The following is a 21,754-nucleotide window of genomic DNA, read 5'->3' on the forward strand; positions in this document are numbered from 1 at the left end:
ACTTTACACTATACAGATAATGCATTGTCGTCTTTAACAAATTTGTACTTTATAATTTAGAAGTTATGTTTGTGTTTTTTAATGTGAGAATTTTATAAAACATTACAAAGCAAGGCTTCTCTTACTGTGATCATTAGATAAGCCTTCCATTGTCAGTAGCACTGCATCAGCCAGAGGGTGAAAGGTGTGGCCATTCTCAGAATCAGTAACCCTACCAGTGGGAATGTTACAGGAGCAAGACACTTCAGCTATTAATTGAACTACGATATCCTGTCCTTCAGCATGGTGTCCATGTATCCAGTCTATACCCTTGATATTTGTATAGCACCCAGGCTGCTTTCAGAGCAAGTAAAAATGTATATAGAGATTTAAAAGTAATGATGTGGGTATAGGTGAAGATATAGGGGAAGAAAAATGTTAAGGGATTGAAAATTGTTTTCTGAAAGCAGAAAGGTGGCTTTTCTAGTCTTCTAAAAATCTTACAATGGCTTCAAAATAATGACATTTTGATTATGCATTAAATAGAACAACTTCATGATAGGTGTGGAGCTCCTCTGCACTAGACAATTACTTGCTTGACTTTAATACACTATGATGAATTTTCTTAAAAATAAAATAAAAGTGAAATTAAGCAGGGTGAGGCCACAAGTTAGGCACGCAGAAAAGGAAGTAGTTGTTGGAATACTTAGTTTTCATTTGTGCTGCTTTATCCGAGTTTTTGTATTGCTTTGGAAGCCAAGCCTTCAGTAATGTACGGGGGAAGTAGCTGGAACTCAGAAAAGTGATGTGTGGAGAAAATGAACAAATAGGCTCGAGGGTGGGCATGGCAATGCTGGAGCTGTGCACAGGAATGTTTAGATAAGCAAGCTCGCTATAACATACACACTGAAAAGTTTTACCATTGAGATACATGCATCTTCAGTGGCCACAGTTCATTCACTTCCACTAATGCAAAGTGATCTCTTTCAGAATTCATCTTCTAGATGGTCAAGTGACTCCCCAGAAGGAGTTTGGGTTTTGTGTTTTCTGCCACGCCATAGCATCCTTTTTGTTTTCTTATTCCATAATTGCCTCATGACTCTGAATGGCAATGCTGATAGAAATTTTTTTTTTTGGTAGTTGTAGTGAGTGCACTGCAGTTCATCTCATCTGGAGATAATTTTAGTGAAGTATCTAGCCTTTTTATATCTCTGGCATACACAACTGAAAACATGTGATATGTCCTCAGAATGTGTAGGCCATAAGAGTTAACAAAATTGAACTCCACTTAAAGACTCTCCCTCTCCCTTTTCTGATCACCTTTCATCTTCCTGTGTCCCATCACCCTTTCCCTTCTCTTTTCTACTTCCTTCTCTTCTTGCATTCACTGTCAGGAAGGGCCGGCACCGAAGGGCCAGTTCAGCACAACACGACGCCGGCAGAGACTGGCAGCTGCAGTGGCTACAACAGTGAGTGGATTTAAAAATCAAGGGATAGCTCTAAAGATGGGAAGCTGTGTAACTTGAATGTGTAATAAGCTTATGGAAATGTTTCTTGCACGTCTTGGAGGTGTCCATGCTACCCACTTTCAGCTTGGGTTTCTTAGAAGTGGTCAGGCTTTTCACAAATGGATTCCATAAATGTGGGTCTGAGCTTGTTTACATGGTACATGTGCCTCCTCCTTTATGCAAGTGCAAGCGACAGTTGGACTCAGGCCCTGCACTATTTGAACATCTTTGACATACTGCACTGTATACTACACAAAATGGAAAGAAATTGTCTAATTCTGTTAAAAGATTATTGTGACAGTCTATAGCAAGACAGCAGAACCAAGGAGATTTGTAACGAATAGCCACAGAATTATAAAACTTCCTGATTTTTTTCCTTTTTTTTTTTTTTAGAGTAGTGTAAGGTTAGCCTTTTCATTTGAGACATTTTCTGTTTACATTCCATAATCCCAAAAAGTCATATTACTACCTCTAGCATTTGTATTTAGTTTTGCTAATTCTCTAAGTCTTTGATGCAAAATCTGGAGCTATGAAATCAGCACGGGGCTGGGAATTGGGAGGGGGAAGGCGCTGCTTGTGAAATCAAATTAGCATCAAAAGGCTATCTTCAGCTGCTGCATTATCAGGAAAGCACTTATTAGGAATGCACAATACAGACATTAGTACTAATCCATCAACTGATTTGTGCGACAGCTAGATAAGCAAAGACTCCGTGCAGCTGAAGATTGAAGTGAGCTTTAAATGCATACCCCTTACCTAGCCCAAGCAGTGAATGTCTTCATCAGGCTAAAGTATTCCAGGGTCTGCAGCTCCAGCCCATAAGCTAAAATCCCCTAGATCAGATCCCTTCTGCTTAAGCCTTGGGTTTCTGCTACCTGAACCACAAAATTCAGTTACTATTAGGCCCTCCTAAAAAGCATGAGAGAAATCGGTGTTTCTCCAGTTCCCAAATTAACTCATCTAAATTTAATCCCCAGTAATCACTTGGTGCTGAATGCTGTGCTCAATAATTGATTGATATTCTGTTCTCATCGATCTGCCTGCCTAGCAGAGAAATCAACCCACTTCTTGGTTTACGTGGCTGAGCCGTGTCAGTGGGAGGCTCTAACCAGTAGGTTCAGCAGTCAGTACACGGCACTGGCAAGAGCTGTACCAAGGAGTGCTTAAGTGGAGCAAAGACCACTGGACTTGGGTTGCAAGGCAGTGGGAGTCCAGGGAATTGCTGAGTTGTTACCTGCAGCTGAAGTGAGGATCTATTGAGGGGGGTCTTGGAGGAGCTGGAAGACGTGCAGGAGGAAGGAAAACTAGAGGCATCAAAATGACTCTGCAGCTGTTGCAGTGGTTGTGGCAATGGCCCGTTCTTCCTGGCTGGTGTGGCAAAGTGCTTGTCTCTCCCAGACAGCGACGCTGTGTGTATAGACTGAGGGGTGCAGAATTACATCAGTTAAATGCATGGCAGAAAGAGGTTTTCCTTACAACTCACTCCACTGGGAACAGTCTGTCCTACATGAACACGTAATTCTGAAGAAGGTGATGGATGAGTGCATATTAAGTCCCTGGCATAAAGCAGAAAGTCAGGACAAGGTACATCTGAGGTCACGTCTAGAAGAGTGTGTGTATAGAGGAAATTAGAGTGATGCATAAAGAAGCTAAATATTTTTAAAAACCCGTCCAAAACAGCAACAAAAAAACAACCAAAAAAAAGAATGGGTAATAAAATCATCATCAAGTCACCATGGATATAGAGAGAAACCAAAGCAGTGAAAGGAAAAAAGAGGAAGAAACGTGTGTTGTCAGTGTTTCTTGAACTGTTGCCTATTCAAGGGAATGAAAGAATTTGTTCAATGTGGATTTTTTCATCTGCTGTGGAAAGTAGCTTGGAAACTTTTCTAAAAGATGCATATGAGAGTTTATGTCTATGCCAGTCAACAGTTCAATATTTTTGGTTCTTGTATTTAAAGAAGTCGGCAGAGCAGCTACTTGTCTCTCATGTGGATGTATGTTTCTTGCAAGCAGTGTGACAGTAAATGCTGTTTCTAGGACATACTTTAAAATGTTATTTTTCCAATAAACCCTGCAGAAACTTTGCTTTTCAGCCTCGCCAGCTGAGGTATGAAGCAGAAATGATGGATCTAAAGCAGGTCTCTTCAGCTAGGTGGGTCACAAAGTGACGAAGGAGCCCCCCTCCCATGCGGGCAGCCTGCCTGCAGCTCAGCCAGTCTCCGTGGGGCTGGGGCAACCTGCCCTGTCACCACAGGCACTCGGGGCTGCGGAGACTCTCCCTCAAGCTCCTGCATTATAACTAGCATCAGCTTGCTTTCCTGCCTTCTGGATGGGCTTGAGGGTTGGATACATGCTCCTTGCACACACAGCTATCATGTAGCCACTTACTCTGACCTTCTGGAGCCACCTGGAGCAATTGAACCTTTGTAGTGCTTCCAGTCAGAAAGCTCTGGGAACATGGTCTCCCACGTTTAATCACATTATTCAATTAACCTAGTTTTGTTGGGCTGTTGAGAGAGTCACTCTGGTACTTGTGAAGAAGATATTGGGGTAAATATCCAGTACAAACAGAAGGAATGTTAATGAAGTCTTCTTGATATGAGGCTAAAATGAGGTCCAATTAAAAATACCTATTGTGTATATAGCTGGAAATCAAAATACATGATATAAGAGAATAATGTTTATACTAGATTGGTGCAGTAGAGCTATTATTTTGTGTGCTATATGTATCTGGAAATTGAGGAAGAACAGGATGGAAAATGGTATTTTGCAGATTATGCTCATGAGTGGTGTGAGATGTGATGAGTAAATCCAACAGGATTTTGAGGGTTTCATTGGTGAATCAGAAATCTGAAACATATATTGATGACAACTTTTACAGGAAGGGTTTGATAAAACCATTCCCTGATGTAATCAAATAACAAGGTACCAATTTCAAATACGTATCTCTTGATAAAAATTCTTAGTAATATGACTTTTTATGTTATCTGCTGCTCTTTATCATGCCTCAGAAGACACATTTTATATTTTGGCACCATTTTTCATACTTGAATAATTACATTGGGCTGCAGTGTGGAAATTCTTGATTTATACATTTGATCAATATAATGAAATAAATTAGATTTAATGTCTTCAACATGTTTAATATTGCTTAATATTTAAGTAACACAATATAGTTCTGCATGCCTTTCCTTTGCATTTAAATTTGAAAATTGGGTTCCTGGCCTGATTTTTATACAAATGTGTGTAAATGGTAAAATAAAAAGAAAATAAAACATACGCTCATGACACATCACGTATATAACAGTGGTAGCCATACACTGCATATGTAGATATAGGTAACTGTTCAATACACGATACATGTGTATATAACTTAAAGATTTGCATATATATTTTAATTACTGTACCTGAAAATATAGAAGGAGAAAGAGAAGTGGAAATGATAATAAACTAAATTCTTTGCTCCATCTTATTAAACGTATCTCTTTGCATTTATTTATAGTTCATGTACTTTAAATGAAATCAGGTGGAGTTTTGGTTTGGTTATTTTTTGGTTGTTGTTTAGTTAGAAAGAATATAGAAAGACTATATGCTTTTTCCCTCTTCATAGTTGCCAGCACAGTGAGGTTCAACTCAAGATTTACAAGTAGTTTTGAAAAACTTCAATGATATGTTTGATAACATTATATTCTATTTCTAGATCTGTGGAGGAAATTGCATACTTCAAATGTTGGCATTGTAACAACAGAGTCCTATTTCATGTAGTCTCAAATGTCCAAATATAAAGCAGCATGTGTCATGGTTCAATTTTCCAGTCATCTTTTAAGCATTAGGAAATGGTCCATTTTTTTGTAAATGTTAAAATTGACATGCTTCATCATTAGCTGTTAGCTATGTACTTAGGCCTTCTTTTGTCTGTTTCAGTGGAAAAATTTCAAGAGAATTCTGCATCAGCTGCGTTGAGATTTAGGAGAGTAAAAAGTTACATGTTCGCTCTTACTGTGTTCTTCACATTGTGAACTAAGTCTTTTGTTTTGAGAAGAAATTTGTATTTTCTCCAACAGAGTCAAAATGTTGGTTGCAACTTATACAATATTTCTTCACTGTTTCTTCCTGTAGGTCCCTTTCAGTGCTACAATGTCACCCGTTCGACTACATTCATCCAATCCCAACCTTTGTGCAGACATTGAGTTTCAGACTCCCCCAAGCCATGTAACGGACCCTCTGGAGTGCTCCACTGAGTACATGAAACTTCAAGAAGAATTCTGCCTGATGGCGCAAAAAGGTAACTGGAAATGTCAAGCCTTTCCTTTATTCTGCTACTTTGTTTTATTTCTTTATTGACGTCACTTAATTACCGCCAAGGCATTTGTCTGCATTAGATGATATTGTATATGAATTTTTAGCTGGGCAGGTGACTTACGTAAAGGCAACATGTATTATCCTTCTTACGTTTTCTATGGATGTCATGAATATAGAGATAGGTAAACTGATAAAAGATTGTTTTAGAAGTCTTCTGAACTACTTTCTGCATCTTGTAAATACATGACTGAATTTGCAAACAATTTTTTTTTTTAGTAAAACACTTTAATTCTCCCCAAAGATGTATCAGAATGTCATTGCTATATATAATGTTGTGCAATTCATTTTTGTGCAATGTTTTCTATGTCAGTGGAAATAAAAGAAGAAGAGTTTATCACTAGAGTGTACTTCAGAAATGTCATTTTATTGCCAATAAATGAATGGTTCTACAGACTGAAAATACTATTTTTAAAAGGGTTTGTTATCAGTTTGCTATCTGTTATATAACAAACACAGGAAAAATGTGAGACTGATATCTTAAAAAATGTCAAAAACCTGTTTAAAGACCAAGTAATCCCCTTTATTAGTGCAATCTTAAGTCTTAGCAGAACTGATTTTTTGTTATGCTGAAAAGAAAAATAAAAAAACAGAAAGAAAAGAACACACGTTGGGCACAGGTTTTCCAAATATGCACCTTCCCATACGTTCATCCCCAAGAATATGCTCAAATGACATATGTGTGAACATACCGTATGCACATTACAACCTCAAGCTGTAAGTGTTTGTACTTAATTTGGCACAGATTATTTGAAGTTCAGATCTTTGCTTCAAATTTCCATAATTGTGGGATGGAAATCTCACTCTCTGTCTTTATTGCTGAAATATTGTAATAGATGTCAATGTGTAGTTCCGTAGCTGAGAAAACACTTGTTGTCTTTTTTTCTTTTTGCTTAGTGCATTCTCTTTTGAAGTCTGCCTTTAACAGCATAGCTATAGAGAAGGAGAAGCTTAAGCAGATTGTTTCAGAGCAGGATCTTACAGGCCACAATGCTCAAATAGCACACCTCAGACAGTCCCTCTCTCAGGTATGTTCTGATTTGATTTTACATGCATCTACCTTTGCCACATACACTATTTCTTTTGTATTTTGGCCATTTCCTGAGGTAGAAGGAGCCAAGAAAAAGGCAAGTTCTTGACCAGAACGATGCTGTATGTTCTCCTATGAAATAGGCCTAACCTCAATGCATGTGGAGGTGAAGGATATCGTTTGTTTGTGCAAGCATGTATCTGTTATGGTTTTCCACAGTAAAGAAAAAGGATCAAATGTTTTTATACAAATGGTAGACATCTTTCCTGGAGCTGTTTCCAGCACAGCCAAGGAGATATTCTTATTTTCATAATTAAATTTTTAATTTTGACTGTATGTTTTCAGATTTGTCCATATCTCTAACTGCAAAAGAAATCATGGATTGCAGGATAATCGTGGGTAAATTGGATTTTCAGATACACACCTATTACTGTCCAGCACCTCTCCCACTGAAGCCAAAGGAAAACTTGTCATTGGCTTTAGTGGGGAAGAAGAGGTAAACCAACAGTAACTCCTCAGGTTGAAAAATAACTCAATCTTTTTTTAATTCATTGTCAAGAAACCATAAAAGCTTTTACTCTGAAGAATGGATTGGTGTGGAGTGCTGCATCTGCAAGAGATGTGAGCAGAGTTTTAAAGGCAAACAGAACTTCACCCAAATGCGTATATAATTTCGTACACTGTTACTGGGTTGGAGGTTTTTGCTATGAGATTAAAATTAATGCACAACATTTCTATAGATATATCTGTATCATGTTACGCAGATGGATTAACATGTGTTGTAATAAAGAAAGGTTAAGGACAAGAGATAAGGGTAACCATTTCTGGTTATTGGTACAACTTTAACCAAGACATGTGGAGACTTATTAGCAACTTGTATGAAATAAGTGGTCATGTTTTCTTCTTGTCCCAGGCCTCCAGGGTCAGTCTAAAAGTCACCATCACACGTTACTTCATAGTCTCAATGGGGAATAAGTGGAAATTTGACCTTTGTCAGACAGCTGTGTTTGACCAGTCTCATGACCAGGTTTGAGCAGTTTAAGAAGCTACTGCCAGGCTGCGGTGGTCATCACCTTCCCTTCCTGGTAGATGTCAACTGTGAACATGCCCAGACCATTTCAGAACAAAGCAAAATGGAGTAATTTAAACTGTTTAGTGAAAGTTTAAGCTAACCTATTTTACTTTGGTCCTACTTTGTTTCAGTACATTCATGCAATCTATTCCTGAGTTTGCACTAGGGTGAGGCAGAAGATTCTTACTACATTATCATTTTCCACTAAAATAGTATGTCTGTCTGTTGTTCTTTTCTATAATGGTCAGTGCTGGGAATATATTAGGGTTAAGTCAGTTCGTGTTCTAGGTATGTAACATAATATACTTTTTCTGGATTTCAGAATCTTGCACGTGAGTCTTTCTAGATAACAAGCAATATGTATATATGCACAAAAATTTAGGAACTAGATTGGGCTTTAAAAAAGGAGAAAAATCAGCAGATACCAGACACCAGTTGAATTCTTTTGGTATTTGTGACACTCTAATGGATCAGTAGGACCTGGATGGGCAAACACCCAATGATACTAGCAATTATGTTGTTTTTGCAGCGAGGGAAGCAGTTTCCTTCTGCAGGCTCTATGTGCTGATAACCTTGGCTCAGAAAGGGCTGTATAGTTCTAAACCAAGAATTGCCTCTTTGGGCATTTTGCAGGTAGTTCCTGTTTGTTCGACAGTTTCATTCTTTCTTGTTGCATTCACTCCCCATTTCCATAATGTACATAACCCACCAGTACACCTGTCAAAGAGCTATCTGAAGAATTAAGGTACGATGCCATTGCTACATTCTAGGAGAATATCTGTCCCCCCTGCCTCTTGAAAATCACTGAAGGCAAACCAACCAAAACACTAAATCATGTGATTTCTTAGGAAATTGGTGGGAAGAAGCTGCTTTTTTTTTTCTTTTTTCCTGTTTAACGCTTACTTTTAATTTTAAATGAAATGTGCAATTTTTATTTTAAGGCTCTCAACCAGAATGCTGAACTAAGGAGTCGCTTGAACAGAATACATTCAGAATCTGTTATTTGTGATCAGGTTGTCAGTGTAAATATTATCCCTAGTCCTGATGAGGTAAGACTTTGGCCTTTAATGGATTTAGAGTACAATCAAACCTTGCTAATTCTCACTAATAGCTGAAACACACCTGGCAAATTACGGAATTTTTCAGATTGGCAAGTGTTCATTTATAGAAAAAGTCAGATTGTATTTTCCCTACATAAAAGAAAACTTCTGTCTTTTATTTTGCATATTTCAGATCTCATGAAAGAACTCAGTTTGGTCTCTGCAGAGAAACGGGGAAGGAATCCAGTTTTGGAATATTAATTCTGGGCTGTGGGAATTAGTGAGGTTTTTACTGTATTTGACTGTAACACGCACTAGCTAACCAATTCTGTATCTTGGTTTCTTGCCAAATCAACAGCACACTGAAGTATTTAATGGCCTGATCCTGCAAGTGCTTAGAGGGCCTAATGTGTAATGTGTTGAGTGGCACTGATGAAATCAAAAGATTCAGTCAATGAACCAATCACTATGCTAATATCATGTTTGCAACATCTAGTCTTTCTTGTTTTGCTTTCCTCAGTCAACAGATTACCGAACATTTGTATTAATAGCAGGTCAGCTTCTCTCATGAGAAGCACAAATCTCAATTTGTGAGCTGTAATATGTTACAATTAATATGGTCACTTTGACAATGATTCTGCTTGCATTTTACCAAAATATTTTTCATTTGTCTTTTCCACTGTTTTTTTTCTATGCATATGCCATTTCAGTTAACATACTCTTCTCTCCTAATTATTTCTTCCAACAAGAAAGGAAGGTGAAAATATGTTTCCAATTACTTTTGTTTATTTGCTTTCTGAAAACATCCAAACCATTTTTCTAAGAGTCCAGCATGTTAGAGACTAGCGACAGAAGATAGAGGGGAAGGAGTGCCACAGCACAGCAATCTGCAGTGAAGCTCTGAGCAATGACCATTTTTTCTATTTTGTATTTTTTTGTTGGCTAGCTGGTTTTTTTTGGTTTTTTTTTTGTTTGTTTTTTTCATATGTACATTGTTATCTTGGTTCAAGTGTGTCTGATTGAAGGAGTTTTTCAAGGAGATTCCCAGATCCCTTATTCGCTTCTTCTCTTGATTGCTTTATATATATAATCTTGCAGTGTGTAGATAATGCCTGTGTGAGAATCTTTTTCAGGTAGAGGCATGTGTATTTTTCCAAGTCCCTCTAGCTTATGCAAAACCTTCAAGTTTTAATCACTTCATGTAAAGATAACAGTGAAATGAGCTTCTACTTCCATTATAATTCATCAAACATCATAATCCATCTACAAGTTTATAAGACCCAGTAAAAAGGAATGGCTTTTGACCTCTTGGCTCGTTTGTGATTTTATTTTTGTTAATGCATTTTGAGGCAACTATATAGAATAATTCTACAGGATTAAGATGTCAACAAAACCATTTGCAGGACCTCTGTAGTAAGATTAATGGGGATGGAGTTGCAATCTGAAGAGTTAACTGTGTTTAGAAGGGCTTCAGTAGTTTCATCTGTATTATCTCCCAGAAGCAACATGCTGTATAAATTAAGGGATTAAGTCAGAAGCCTCTTTCCCTCCACAGCAGCAGCTCCTTTGGTGGGATGATACAGGGAGAAAATCTTAATTTGTTTTCCCCCCTTCTTAAAGCGATAGCCTGTAGGGTAACATGTTGAAACCTGATGTTCCTGCCGTCAATGGCAGGAAGAGGAAGATATGTTCCACTATTTCAATTAGCTTGTCCCCCTACTGATATACACATAATACAATTTTGAACCCTTGCCTTTGCTGTTAAATTCTCTTTATAATAAACCATAGAGAGTTCATTCCTTTTAGTAGTATTGATTCAGTGTTAATGGTGTAACCCAAATGAGATTTGGACTACAAACATGGGATAAAAGCACATAAATATATACTATAGCCATTCTCCTGAGTATTCAAACATTTAAAACATTTGTTACTAAACTCATTCACAAGCGCACTTATTTTGAAAGTAACTTCCTGACCTTATAAAGCTTTATACTTGAGTTTTGGTTGTATCCCAGCTAGCTCCCAGTCACGTAATTTGTTATGAACAGGTGTCTTTTCATCTGAATTTCATGGTTGCACTTGTCTGACACAATCCAGCTATTGTCCACAAAATCATTCCTCTGGATACAGAACTAGATCTGTGATTCTTTGTGCTGCTAAAACTTAGCAGCTGATGCTGAGCAGGCCTGAAATGAAGATGTGTATCTCACTGCTCAAAATGCACTTTATTTTGTAGCTGTTAAAGTCTCATCTGTTAGGTATGCACAAAGCCCTACTAAAATGCTGGTTTTACTATCTGTGCTTATAATTTGGCATAGAAAAATTATTCAGGTGATTTCCCCCTTCTATACATATTTCTTTTATATTAGAAATAATAATTTTATATTTCTGTGATCTATTTACAGACGGGTGAACAAATTCATGTCAGTTTGCCACTGTCTCAGCAAGTTTCTAATGAGAGCAGGCTCTCTATGTCTGAATCCGTTTCAGAGTTCTTTGATGCACAGGAAGTGCTTCTATCTGCCAGCTCCTCAGAAAACGAGGTAGGCTATGACAGCATGCTGCAGCTTTGCCGTTGGACAGATTTAGGTATTGCTACCCCTAGTGGATTTTTTTTTTTATATAATGCTACTTAGAATAAAAAGGTATCAGAATCTATAAGGTGTAGACAAATGAACCCGAGACTCCCTTGTGATGGGATGCAGAAGCTCCCCGAAGTGTAAAACTGAGTTGAAAGTTGTTTGTGTCAGGAGCTTATGTTCAGTACATGTCCTTGCTAGACTATGGAGCTTCAGATATGAATGACATAGGAGCAATTACATCTGACTATGCAGTCGCCTAATTTAGATTTTAAAATATTCTTTAAAAAAGTCTTCTACTATACATATAAAATTATTCTCTGTAATCAGAGAAGTAGACAAAACCCTGAAAAATTGGCTCACTCAAGCTCAAAGTTGAAGCAGTCAGATACAGTTCAGGCTCCTGAATCACGTTGCTGTCCACACCTTTGCTGTGCTATCCTGAATAAATTCTTCAATTTTAAAAAATTATTGATTTTTTTTTTAAATACTTTTTTTATGAAGCCATAGTAGTGCTGTGGTCTACCACAACTCTTCTGTAAGAGGAAATAAGAGTGTGCAACCATATTTTCTCTTTGACAAGGCTTGCTCGTGTGTTACGAGTTGGCAAAACCACGGCTAGAGTTGCTCATCTAAAGAATGGAATGGTTCCTTATCTTATTGCTTCTGATAGATGTAAAGTACATGTTATCTCAATAGTCTGGATTGTCTATATCAGCATAAAAAGTTGGTGTGTCTGTATGGTATAAATAAAACACAAACTTTACAAAATCACCCCCAAATGGCATAGGCCTTATAATACCCTGTCATCAGTAAACACTGTAAAGTATTTTGAAAGTAATATTTCTGAAAAAAAATATTTTTTGTAAAAGAAATTTATTAAAAATAGTCTTAACACTGATCTAGTTCTTGTTTTGCAAAATAAGTAGATTTTCATATAATTTTTTACTGAAACATAAGCAGAGTTTTATTGTTTTGTTCCTCCTGAAGAGCACAAATCCAACTGTTTCTTCTCACCTCCCATCCCCAGCACGTTACACTGTCAATTTTTTGTTCATCTCTGGTCTCATTTGAAGTCACCCTTTTGCAAATGTAATATCTATATTTGGCTTCATAATAAGGAATTCAGAAACATAAGGAGAGCATAGAATTTGTTTTGACACTTTTAGTGTATTGGCAATATGGGCTGATTAAAACATCCAGTTGATTTAGTTAAAAGCTCTAATTGGGTAGAGATGATTTCCTTGAATATTTGTGTTTCATTTAATTATTTTTGTCTAATTTGTCAGTATATTTTATGTGTGTTTGGCTTAATTGATATTTTATTCATGTTTTAGGCTTCTGATGATGAATCTTATATCAGTGATGTGAGTGATAATATATCTGAGGACAACACCAGTGTTGCAGACAACATTTCTCGGCAAAGTATTCGGCTATGTTTTAAACTTTGGGAAATTACGTTGGTTATGTTCATGTACCAGATTTACTGCATGTCTGTACAAGACCAGCTCAGCTGAAATCAGTGAAGTTGGGCTTGCTTGTTCTGGTGGTGACTTGGTTCAATGGATAAGTCTGTCTTTCTTAATCTGTGCTTTCTTATGATAATATTTTTTTTTCCCTTCCCAGTTCTCAATGGTGAGCTAACAGGAGGCGCATTCAGGAATGGACGGAGAACTTGTCTCCCAGCTCCCAGCCCTGACACCAGTAATATCAATCTGTGGAATATTTTGAGAAATAACATTGGCAAAGATCTTTCCAAAGTATCCATGCCAGTTGAGCTAAATGAACCTCTGAATACCTTGCAACATCTTTGTGAAGAGCTGGAATACAGTGAACTCTTGGACAAGGCTGCTGAAACAGATGATCCTTATGAACGCATGGTAATAAATTCAGTGTAACACTACTTATGTCCGTAGTAAAATGGAAACTGTTGAGTGGAGGTCTGTGCAGGGTCCTCTCTTGCTCTTTCTGCTCACAGACAACAGACCTCCCTGCTGGGTCAGACGAATCCTGTGAACAATTACGGGTGGTAGGTTTGATCTGAACAAGGCTGAAGGACTTTTCTTGACCTCAAACCAAGTCCAGCAATTGTGATTCACTGATGTGAAGACTGATCTTGCTCTCTAGGACTACATATGTAGGCAGTGGCAGTTTCTAACCCTGCAGCATCCTTTCCTGGCTTTCAGTGGTCAAGTCCAGCAGCGTCCAAGAGCTAATCAAGTCTGTGGCTGGCTTATGATCAATGTAGGTGTCAATAGGATGTCATCCTAGGTAATTCCTAATAGAGAATTTCCAAAATACCAAAACAAAGTTTGCCTGGGCAGCCTGACTTCAGCTCCCCTATAAGTATGTCTTATGTTTTTAACTGGCAGCCAATAGCCTATGTTCAGTTCTCGAGATGTTTTGATCTGTCATGTTTCCTTTTCCTCAGAAGAAACAGGGAAAAACTGTTAGGGGAAAGCTGTCGATGTTGTTGCTGAACATATCTACTGTTTCCTGGTACGGGTTGGCAGTACTGTGGATAATTGGAAAAAGAGAGGTTGCCTGTGGCTCTCATATAGCCACAATGCTCGGGTCCATGAACTGCCATGTTCACGTAGCCTGCAGCAGAACGAGGGGTCCTGAACACTGGTATTTTTTCCTTGCCACTGAAGAAGTTGGACCTGTCTTATGACAGGGGGCTGAATTATTTATCATCACATGCTGTTTGCCTACAAGGCTCCTTATATCCCTCAGAAAAGGGAGATCCTGTAGTGACTGGGCAGGGTTGTACTGAATAAAGCAGGTTGGTTGCCTGTAGGACTCTGCCTCCTTTGCTGAGAAGCTCGGAAGGTGAGTATTGAAGGAATCAGGAGAGTTCAGGAAGGAAAAGCCATGGTGCAACCAAAAGCTTCCTTGCAAAACTGGATTCAATTCCCTTCTCTACTGCAGGTATCTCTGCAATCCTGGGGGATACAACCCAAACTTTTAACAAGCACTTAAAAAATGCAAATTGCACACCCAGTCTGGAGCATGTGGGACTACTTAGCAGAAGTGCTGAGTACCCGAAGCATCAGTGGTAGCACTGCTGTGAATAAGTTACCTGTTTCTTCACCACTCTTTGAAAAATTGGGACTTTGCTATCTTAAATAAGCATCCAAAAGTAGTGGAAACTTTTTTCTTGTCATTGATCTATATATTATAAGGATAGTAAACCCCCTCGTTTCTCTGTATTGTCTTATAGTTAAATTAATGAAAAAGGTTTTGGAAGAATGAAGGTTTTTACTGTTGAAGAAAAGCCTGTGAAAAGAGCGTGAATTCTACTGATGCTGCATTTATGAATAATATGAAATAAAGAAAGAATGGAGCACCCATTTCATAGTGGGAAGAAAACAAAGCATGTAAAAACTCACACGGGTGTTAGAACCTTGCTACCATGAGGAGGGGGGGACCTGGTTAAGGTTCACGCCACTGTTAGCAGAACCTTAACTCTGCATTAAGGACATCCTAACTGAGAACTGTTTATGTTTGACACTAAATAAAATAGTTCCCATAGGAAAAAGGCATGTGATCTTGTCATTAGAAGTTGTCATATAATACTTATTCACAGGGAGCATAAACTAGAGCTGGGTGTGTGTTTTAGATCATTAGTGATAAGCCTGTTTAAAGGTAGAAAAACAGTATCTTGTGCAGATTATTATTTTAGGGGACTGTTGAAAGAGACTGACTGAGGCCATGAAGATAAACAAATGATATCAACAAAAGAAACACGGTTTATACTGGTTCTGGCTGGAATGTATGGCTTCACTCTCAGCCATGCTTCCTCCGTCCAGATTTCACTCTGGAGTGGAGTGAGTTGGGCGATACCACATAGTGATGGCATATACACAAGAATCTCTGCCTGTTCTCAGTTCCGTTCTTGTCTGTATTTTCACAGGTTCTCATAGCTGCTTTTGCAGCGTCAGGCTATGCCTCTACCTACTTCAGAGCAGGAAGCAAGCCATTCAACCCAGTGCTTGGTGAAACTTATGAATGTATTAGAGAAGACAAAGGGTTTCGATTTTTCTCAGAGCAGGTAAAGCTTGTTTCTAGATAGATCCTCCTGTTTAGATTTTGGTTTCTTTAATTTATTGAGTAATCTTTTTTTTTTTTCTTTCTAGTTAGAACAGTTCACTTTCTTAGTAGTAAGGAAAGGTTGTTAGTATGAGTGAACTTCATTAAATACTAGAAGGTATATTTTTTTATAGTAATCACAAGTAAGTGTTTTAAGAACGTAGTGTTTTAAGTACAAACTTAAGTTGAATCTGTTTTCATAGCAACATAGGCTGATAAATGGTGTGTGCTATTTAGTATTTTCATACTGCAGTAACAATTGTATTATCTTAGAAATGAAAATGAGTTGTTTTTAACTCAGCCAAACTGTTTTCCAGGTTAGCCACCATCCTCCCATTTCGGCCTGTCACTGTGAATCGAAGAACTTTGTGTTTTGGCAAGGTATACTTTTTTAATTTAAAAGCATAAACTTTTTTCATTAGCAAGTAAAAACTTTGTCTGTACAAGCTGAGCTTTGCATTTGGAACTTACTCAAAATTTATATACTTATTTTTGTAGTAACTTCTTACAAACTGATGCTCTGAATTATTTCACTCTAAATTCTAATTCTTAAGAGTGAGCGGATGTGTTACACCTTCCCTTGTCGCTTGCAGTCTGTTTATATTTTTCTGCTTAAAAGCTTTTTACCAAGAAAATTATTATTTCTTAGAAACACAAGCAGTTCTTTTTACACAGTTGAACAAGCAGCCCTTTCTTTCCTTGTGTATCTACTGGCATATGCATTTAATTTGTATTGAATGTTTTCATGAGATTTGAGAGTAGTGTAGCACAGGCAAGACTCCTAGAAGAAAATCAAACTTATTTTTGGGTTTTCTGACCTAATGTAATTTTTCTGGTTTTGTGTTTTTTTTTCTTTTGTAATTTCATGGCAACCTCATACTGTCCTGTTTTAAACTGGATGGTCTAGCATAGATCATCTTCGTGCGCTACGCAGATCACTGTAAGAGCGGTCTTTTCAGTTTTGTAAATCTTTCACTATTACATTCAGATATCAGGTGGAAAAACAAATTCTGGGGGAAATCAATGGAAATTCTGCCAGTTGGAACCTTGAATGTGACTCTTCCAAAGTAAGCTAGTGTCCTATTTCCTTTTGCTTTCAGTCTTTGCTGCAATCTAATCTGTGCTGCCTTGTGAATGGATTGGGGGAAGTGTATGCAGACGTATGCAGTATCCCATGAATTGTGCTGCTGAGAGTTAGCGCCTAGCTCAAATCTCTCCTTAGTGTACAGGTGGGAATACTGAAGCATTTTTGAGCCTGAATATCCAGTTGGGTTCTTGGAGGAAAAATATACAAGCTGTCTAGAAAGTGATACACAGAGGGGGATAGAAATTTTTTAGGAGAGAGAACCCAAGTTCTATATGTCCAGTAGTGATCAACTGTTCAGAACAAGGCTGCAATATAGGACTGTTAGGAGCTTCACTGTCCTTACTAAGGGTCTCAATACTGCTAAGTGTTCCCTCAGAACAACCACTGGTAATAATGTAAGGTCATTTTTCAAAATTTAGATAGGCTAAAACAAGTTCTTCAGATGTTGACAGAGTAGTGAGAAGAAGCTTCACCACAGATAAGACTAGTTGCAAGTTGTAAATCCTGAGAATATGCAAGGAGAGGATACTTTAAATGTCTGCTGGTTTTGCAGTGCTATTCCCGCTCCTGTACATTGCAGCCAGCCTTTCCTTCTGCCTCTAACAGTATGGCATCACTCCACCTCTTTATCCATCTCATGAAATTGAAGTGGACTCAGGAGCATCTTTGTCTTCTGTCTTCATGCTTGCCCCTCAGCTCTGAAGGAGAATGTGCTTTGCGCAGTATAATTCCCTCATTTTATTCCCTTATTTGCCAATGGAGATGCTCTGACTCTGAGTAGTTGTTACAGAGGGAAAGGGATAATGTGCCAGTGAGCTCCTGCTTCCTACTTCCTTTCTGTTATCTCCTTTCCATATTTATTTTATTCTATTTGTAATTTAATTACATTGTCTTCTTATAGCCTCAGTTCAGCGTTATGTTGATCTTTGTTCACTGTCCTGCCCCTAAAGGATTTGCGGCCAAAGCACTTAATGCTTTGAGGACAGTGAATATTTCGTGCAGGGCTTCAGTGGTTCATAGTGTCTTCATTCGTGGTTCATAGCACCATTCTTTAGATCTCTGCGCTAGAGCTTAGATGAACGGCTCTATGGAGGGTTAGTGATGTACCCAGAATCAGTGCTTTAATAAAGTTAGCTATTGTTTCAAACATTTTTGAGGAATATGGTCTTGTATTTATGATAATGGAGCTATGTTTTACTTTTTCGTCCGTAATGATCATGATTAATACATGTTACCAACTACTTGTTAATCTCTTCTTAGGTATGGAGACTACTATGTCTGGAACAAAGTCACTACTTGCATACATAATATTCTTAGTGGAAGGAGGTGGATAGAACACTATGGAGAGATAACTATCAGAAACACAAAAAGCAGTGTTTGTATCTGTAAACTCACATTTGTCAAGGTAATCTATGTATTCTAATACATACCTTATATTCATAAAACTGCATAGTTCAAGCATACATCAAGCTGTTTCTTCGGTGTTCCTGAAATCTACATTCCACGTTTTGTCTTATAAACATTTGTAAATATGTAACTTGTCAAATGAGAGGGCTATGTCAAGTAGTATGGCTGTATTCCATTGAACGTTTGATATCGACGTGTTGCATTGCTGTAGAGCTGTGTGCTATACTGTTGTTGGGTTTAGGTTAAATATGAAATGTCAGAATTTCTTTTCTATTACCACAATGAAAATGCAAAGTCACTGTGGACTTCTGTGCCATTTTAATTCTGCCTTTACTAGAACTTGGCAGTCAATATTTTGTCTCTTTAGATTAAAAAATGCTGCTTTGGTTCATAGTATTTTAGTATCCAGGCGAGGACCATATATAAAACCAGATCACTGTATAGCTATGTTACTATCAATTATTTCTATAAAAATAAGTTTGTCTTCATATTGCAACAAAATACATCAGTAGCATTGCAGTGTTAGCAATGGTGCATTACTGTAAATCTGAAATTAATCTTTTGACGGATGTTCTGAGAATGGGCAACTGCCTCAGTGGGTGAAGGTGTAAGAGAGAAATGTGTCTAAGAAAAGCAAAACAGAGAAGAGAAATGGAAAGCAACAAATAAGAAGTAATAGTGGCTGACCACCTTCCCTGCTGCAAACAGTAGTGTGCATCACCTGTCAAAGGATTCTCTTACACGTACAGGTATATTCAGTTAGCTACCTCTGATCTTGCAGCTTTCAAAGTGTCATTTTTGTTGGATTGTGTGGGATTTGGGTTAATGAACAACAATAATTTAAATACCTTTATACCAAAACTACATACCAAATTATTCAGGGTTTCTCGTATGCTAAATCAATTAATATTCAGATCATCTGAATTTCAAATTCTGATATTCTTGGTTCCAGGTGAGCTGTTCTGATAGAAAGTTTGGAGAGTTGGTGACACATATTAAGATTCATGCAGTATGTGTCTTGGTACAATGGGTAATACGAAAACCAGTGTGAACTAGTAATTCTTTTTTAAACTTGCAGGTGAACTACTGGAATTCAAATGTAAATGAGGTCCAGGGTGTTGTGATAGATCAAGAAGGGAAGGTGGTTCATCGCCTTTTTGGAAAGTGGCATGAAGGCCTTTATTGTGGGGTTGCACCTTCAGCCAAATGCATATGGAGGCCAGGTAAGAAGCTTGTTAGAAACTCTGGCAGGCACTGTAGTGTGATCCTAAACTATGTAAAGCTTTTTAAGCCATAATTTTAAATACACAAAATACTACTGGAGAAAATTCAATTTGTGGCTAGACAAATGAACAAGAATTTGCATGAGTTCATAATAATGGTAAATGGAAATGTTCTTACAGGGCATAGTCTTCTACATCTCAGTCTGACTCCTGGTCAAATATTCTGGGGTCTTGGGGTCAACATAAGAATAACGTTAAGAAAAAAAATTGGATATCTGGGCCCGTCTGCCTGCCTTCTCACAGAGAGCAGGGTAGCTTATTTGGAATCGACAAAAAGGAGGTGCCAGTTTATTGAGTTTGTTGTCTTAATGATTTAGTAGCCTAAAGGATTGGTCTTCAGAGGTGGCAAGGTTAGCTTTTATACAGACATTTGATAAGCCCACTTTCTGGGAACAGGAAACTATGTTTAACTTGAAGATCTTGAAAACAGTAATTTTTGTTTAAAAAGGAAGGAAGATCATAAAAATTTTGAATCTATTAGCATGTAATTACAAACTCTGCAGGGTAAGCAGTTGAAATTAATATTTAGTGAATGTTGTTCCACTTAGACAATAGCTTTTGAAGCTTTTCTAATTGTATGTAAGAATAAAACATTAACATTTTTGCTGTTATAATTTAATAAATAAATGAATGTCTTGCATATTTAGAGTAATAGTTTAAAAAGCTTTTTTTTCCTTCTCATACATATTCATACAGGCTCCATGCCAACCAATTATGAACGTTATTATGGCTTCACGAGGTTTGCTATTGAGCTCAATGAATTAGATCCTTTACTGAAAGATCTTCTTCCTTCAACAGATGCACGATTCAGGCCGGATCAAAGGCAAGAATGCTTATTTATACACTTAATATTTGGTGGCTTTAGGGTTGGGTTTGGCTGAGTATTGAATTTTATCTGTATCTTCGCTACAGTTTGAGCTAAGCTTTGGAGGATTCTGGTAGCAGAGAAGGTATTCAGTATTGCAATCAAAGTTCCGTTTCACCCAGTTGAGGGAAAGTAGAAAGCATCTTGTTGGTATAGTAAAGCTATAGTGCAATCTTGGGGCAGAGGTAAGATTCCTCATAACAAACTGGAAGGACAGGCTCTGAAATGTCATAGCTCCTCCTATGAATGGAAGCAATGTTAATTCCCTCCTAATTCTCAGTTCATAGTACTTCAATTTTTGCATTATGCTGAAGTTACTGAAGAAAGTATATACCTTAGGTTATAGGTCAGGTACATGTAACTGGGGAGTTGCATCTCAGTTATTCTTATTTTATGAGGTTATGACGAGATCTGAAAGTGGGTACAACACAGACAACAGGCTTGGCGTCTGCATGTCTTTTGTGATGACTGGTGCTAGAAAATCCCTTGTTCTAGACACTGTATGATTGCTATAGTACCTGCTGTTATTCATACAGGCTTCTGGAGGAAGGAAATGTAGAAGCGGCAGCATCTGAGAAACAAAGAATAGAGGAACTCCAGAGAGCTCGGAGGCGGTACATGGAAGAAAACAGCATTGAATATGTACCCAAATTTTTTAAGTGAGTCTATTCATTTCAGTCTAAGTCTCAGTTTTCTATAGTGTGACTAGACAAAGTACTACACGGATTACCACCAGTGTAGTCTGTTAATCATGAAAGCCTGGAAAATGGCAATTTTAAGAAAAATAATCAGATACTTGATCTCTGCCTGAAGCAATTTTTTATATAGTTAAAGCTTCATAATTTGAAAGATCATTTTCTCACAATGGGCAACAGCTATAAAAGCCTGCTGCTCCCCTTGGCCAATGTTTTTTGAACTTTTAAGTGGAATAGAAGTATAATATTAGGATCTAAGATTTAACTATGTTATTGTTTTAAGTCATTGCATCAGCAAAGTAATAAATAGTGACCTGAACAACAATATCATCCATATATATGTCTATAAAATGTACATATAAATGTGTTTATATATATATACACATACATTTAAATTCCTCTGAAACAAGGGATAGTCATACCAAATAGCTGGATGTTTAGGATGGGGAATCAAAAGTGAGAAGGTCGAATGTGCTTGGTGCAGTTTTGTAGTGGAAGATGAGCCAAATACAGAGGAGACAAACAATATAAATGGTAAAAGGCTTGCATTCTGCAAACTAGATCTCTTGGTTGATCCCCTGCACATAATCACAATCTGTAATGGCCAAAGAGGCTTTATGTGGCTCTAAGACCTGCCCACACAGGTCAGACAACAGATTTGTATCTTAGCTGTTTTCTAAACCTTCCGCTTTTGACACAGGTAGAGGTTGATTTTTATTATTAAATCCCTGACTGTTCTTGTGTCCTTTAGAAAT

At 37.6% G+C, this 21,754-nt stretch overlaps 1 protein-coding gene across 7 annotated transcripts in view; it reads left to right on the forward strand.

The window, feature by feature from the left end:
- Positions 1 to 21,754, forward strand: part of OSBPL6 (oxysterol binding protein like 6) — a 111,071-nt gene that overhangs the window by 78,347 nt on the left and 10,970 nt on the right. For 3 of the 7 annotated variants that reach the window (XR_010071886.1, XM_063340497.1, XM_063340498.1), the window contains 14 exons: positions 1,374 to 1,448; positions 5,610 to 5,775; positions 6,747 to 6,877; positions 8,893 to 9,000; positions 11,397 to 11,534; positions 12,908 to 12,995; positions 13,197 to 13,450; positions 15,487 to 15,624; positions 15,980 to 16,043; positions 16,651 to 16,729; positions 18,010 to 18,154; positions 19,235 to 19,379; positions 20,136 to 20,262; positions 20,841 to 20,963. Coding sequence is in view for 6 of the 7 variants with exons in the window: in XM_063340497.1 (XP_063196567.1) it covers positions 1,374 to 1,448; positions 5,610 to 5,775; positions 6,747 to 6,877; positions 8,893 to 9,000; positions 11,397 to 11,534; positions 12,908 to 12,995; positions 13,197 to 13,450; positions 15,487 to 15,624; positions 15,980 to 16,043; positions 16,651 to 16,729; positions 18,010 to 18,154; positions 19,235 to 19,379; positions 20,136 to 20,262; positions 20,841 to 20,963 (1,781 nt within the window). In the remaining variant the exon portion in view is untranslated. The remainder of the gene's footprint in view (positions 1 to 1,373; positions 1,449 to 5,609; positions 5,776 to 6,746; positions 6,878 to 8,892; positions 9,001 to 11,396; positions 11,535 to 12,907; positions 12,996 to 13,196; positions 13,451 to 15,486; positions 15,625 to 15,979; positions 16,044 to 16,650; positions 16,730 to 18,009; positions 18,155 to 19,234; positions 19,380 to 20,135; positions 20,263 to 20,840; positions 20,964 to 21,754) is intronic. The other 4 variants (XM_063340499.1, XM_063340501.1, XM_063340500.1 and 1 more) reach the window with 3 other exon arrangements.

The sequence above is a fragment of the Chroicocephalus ridibundus genome, chromosome 7, assembly GCF_963924245.1.
Source record: "Chroicocephalus ridibundus chromosome 7, bChrRid1.1, whole genome shotgun sequence".
In the NCBI taxonomy this organism is placed as follows: domain Eukaryota; kingdom Metazoa; phylum Chordata; class Aves; order Charadriiformes; family Laridae; genus Chroicocephalus; species Chroicocephalus ridibundus.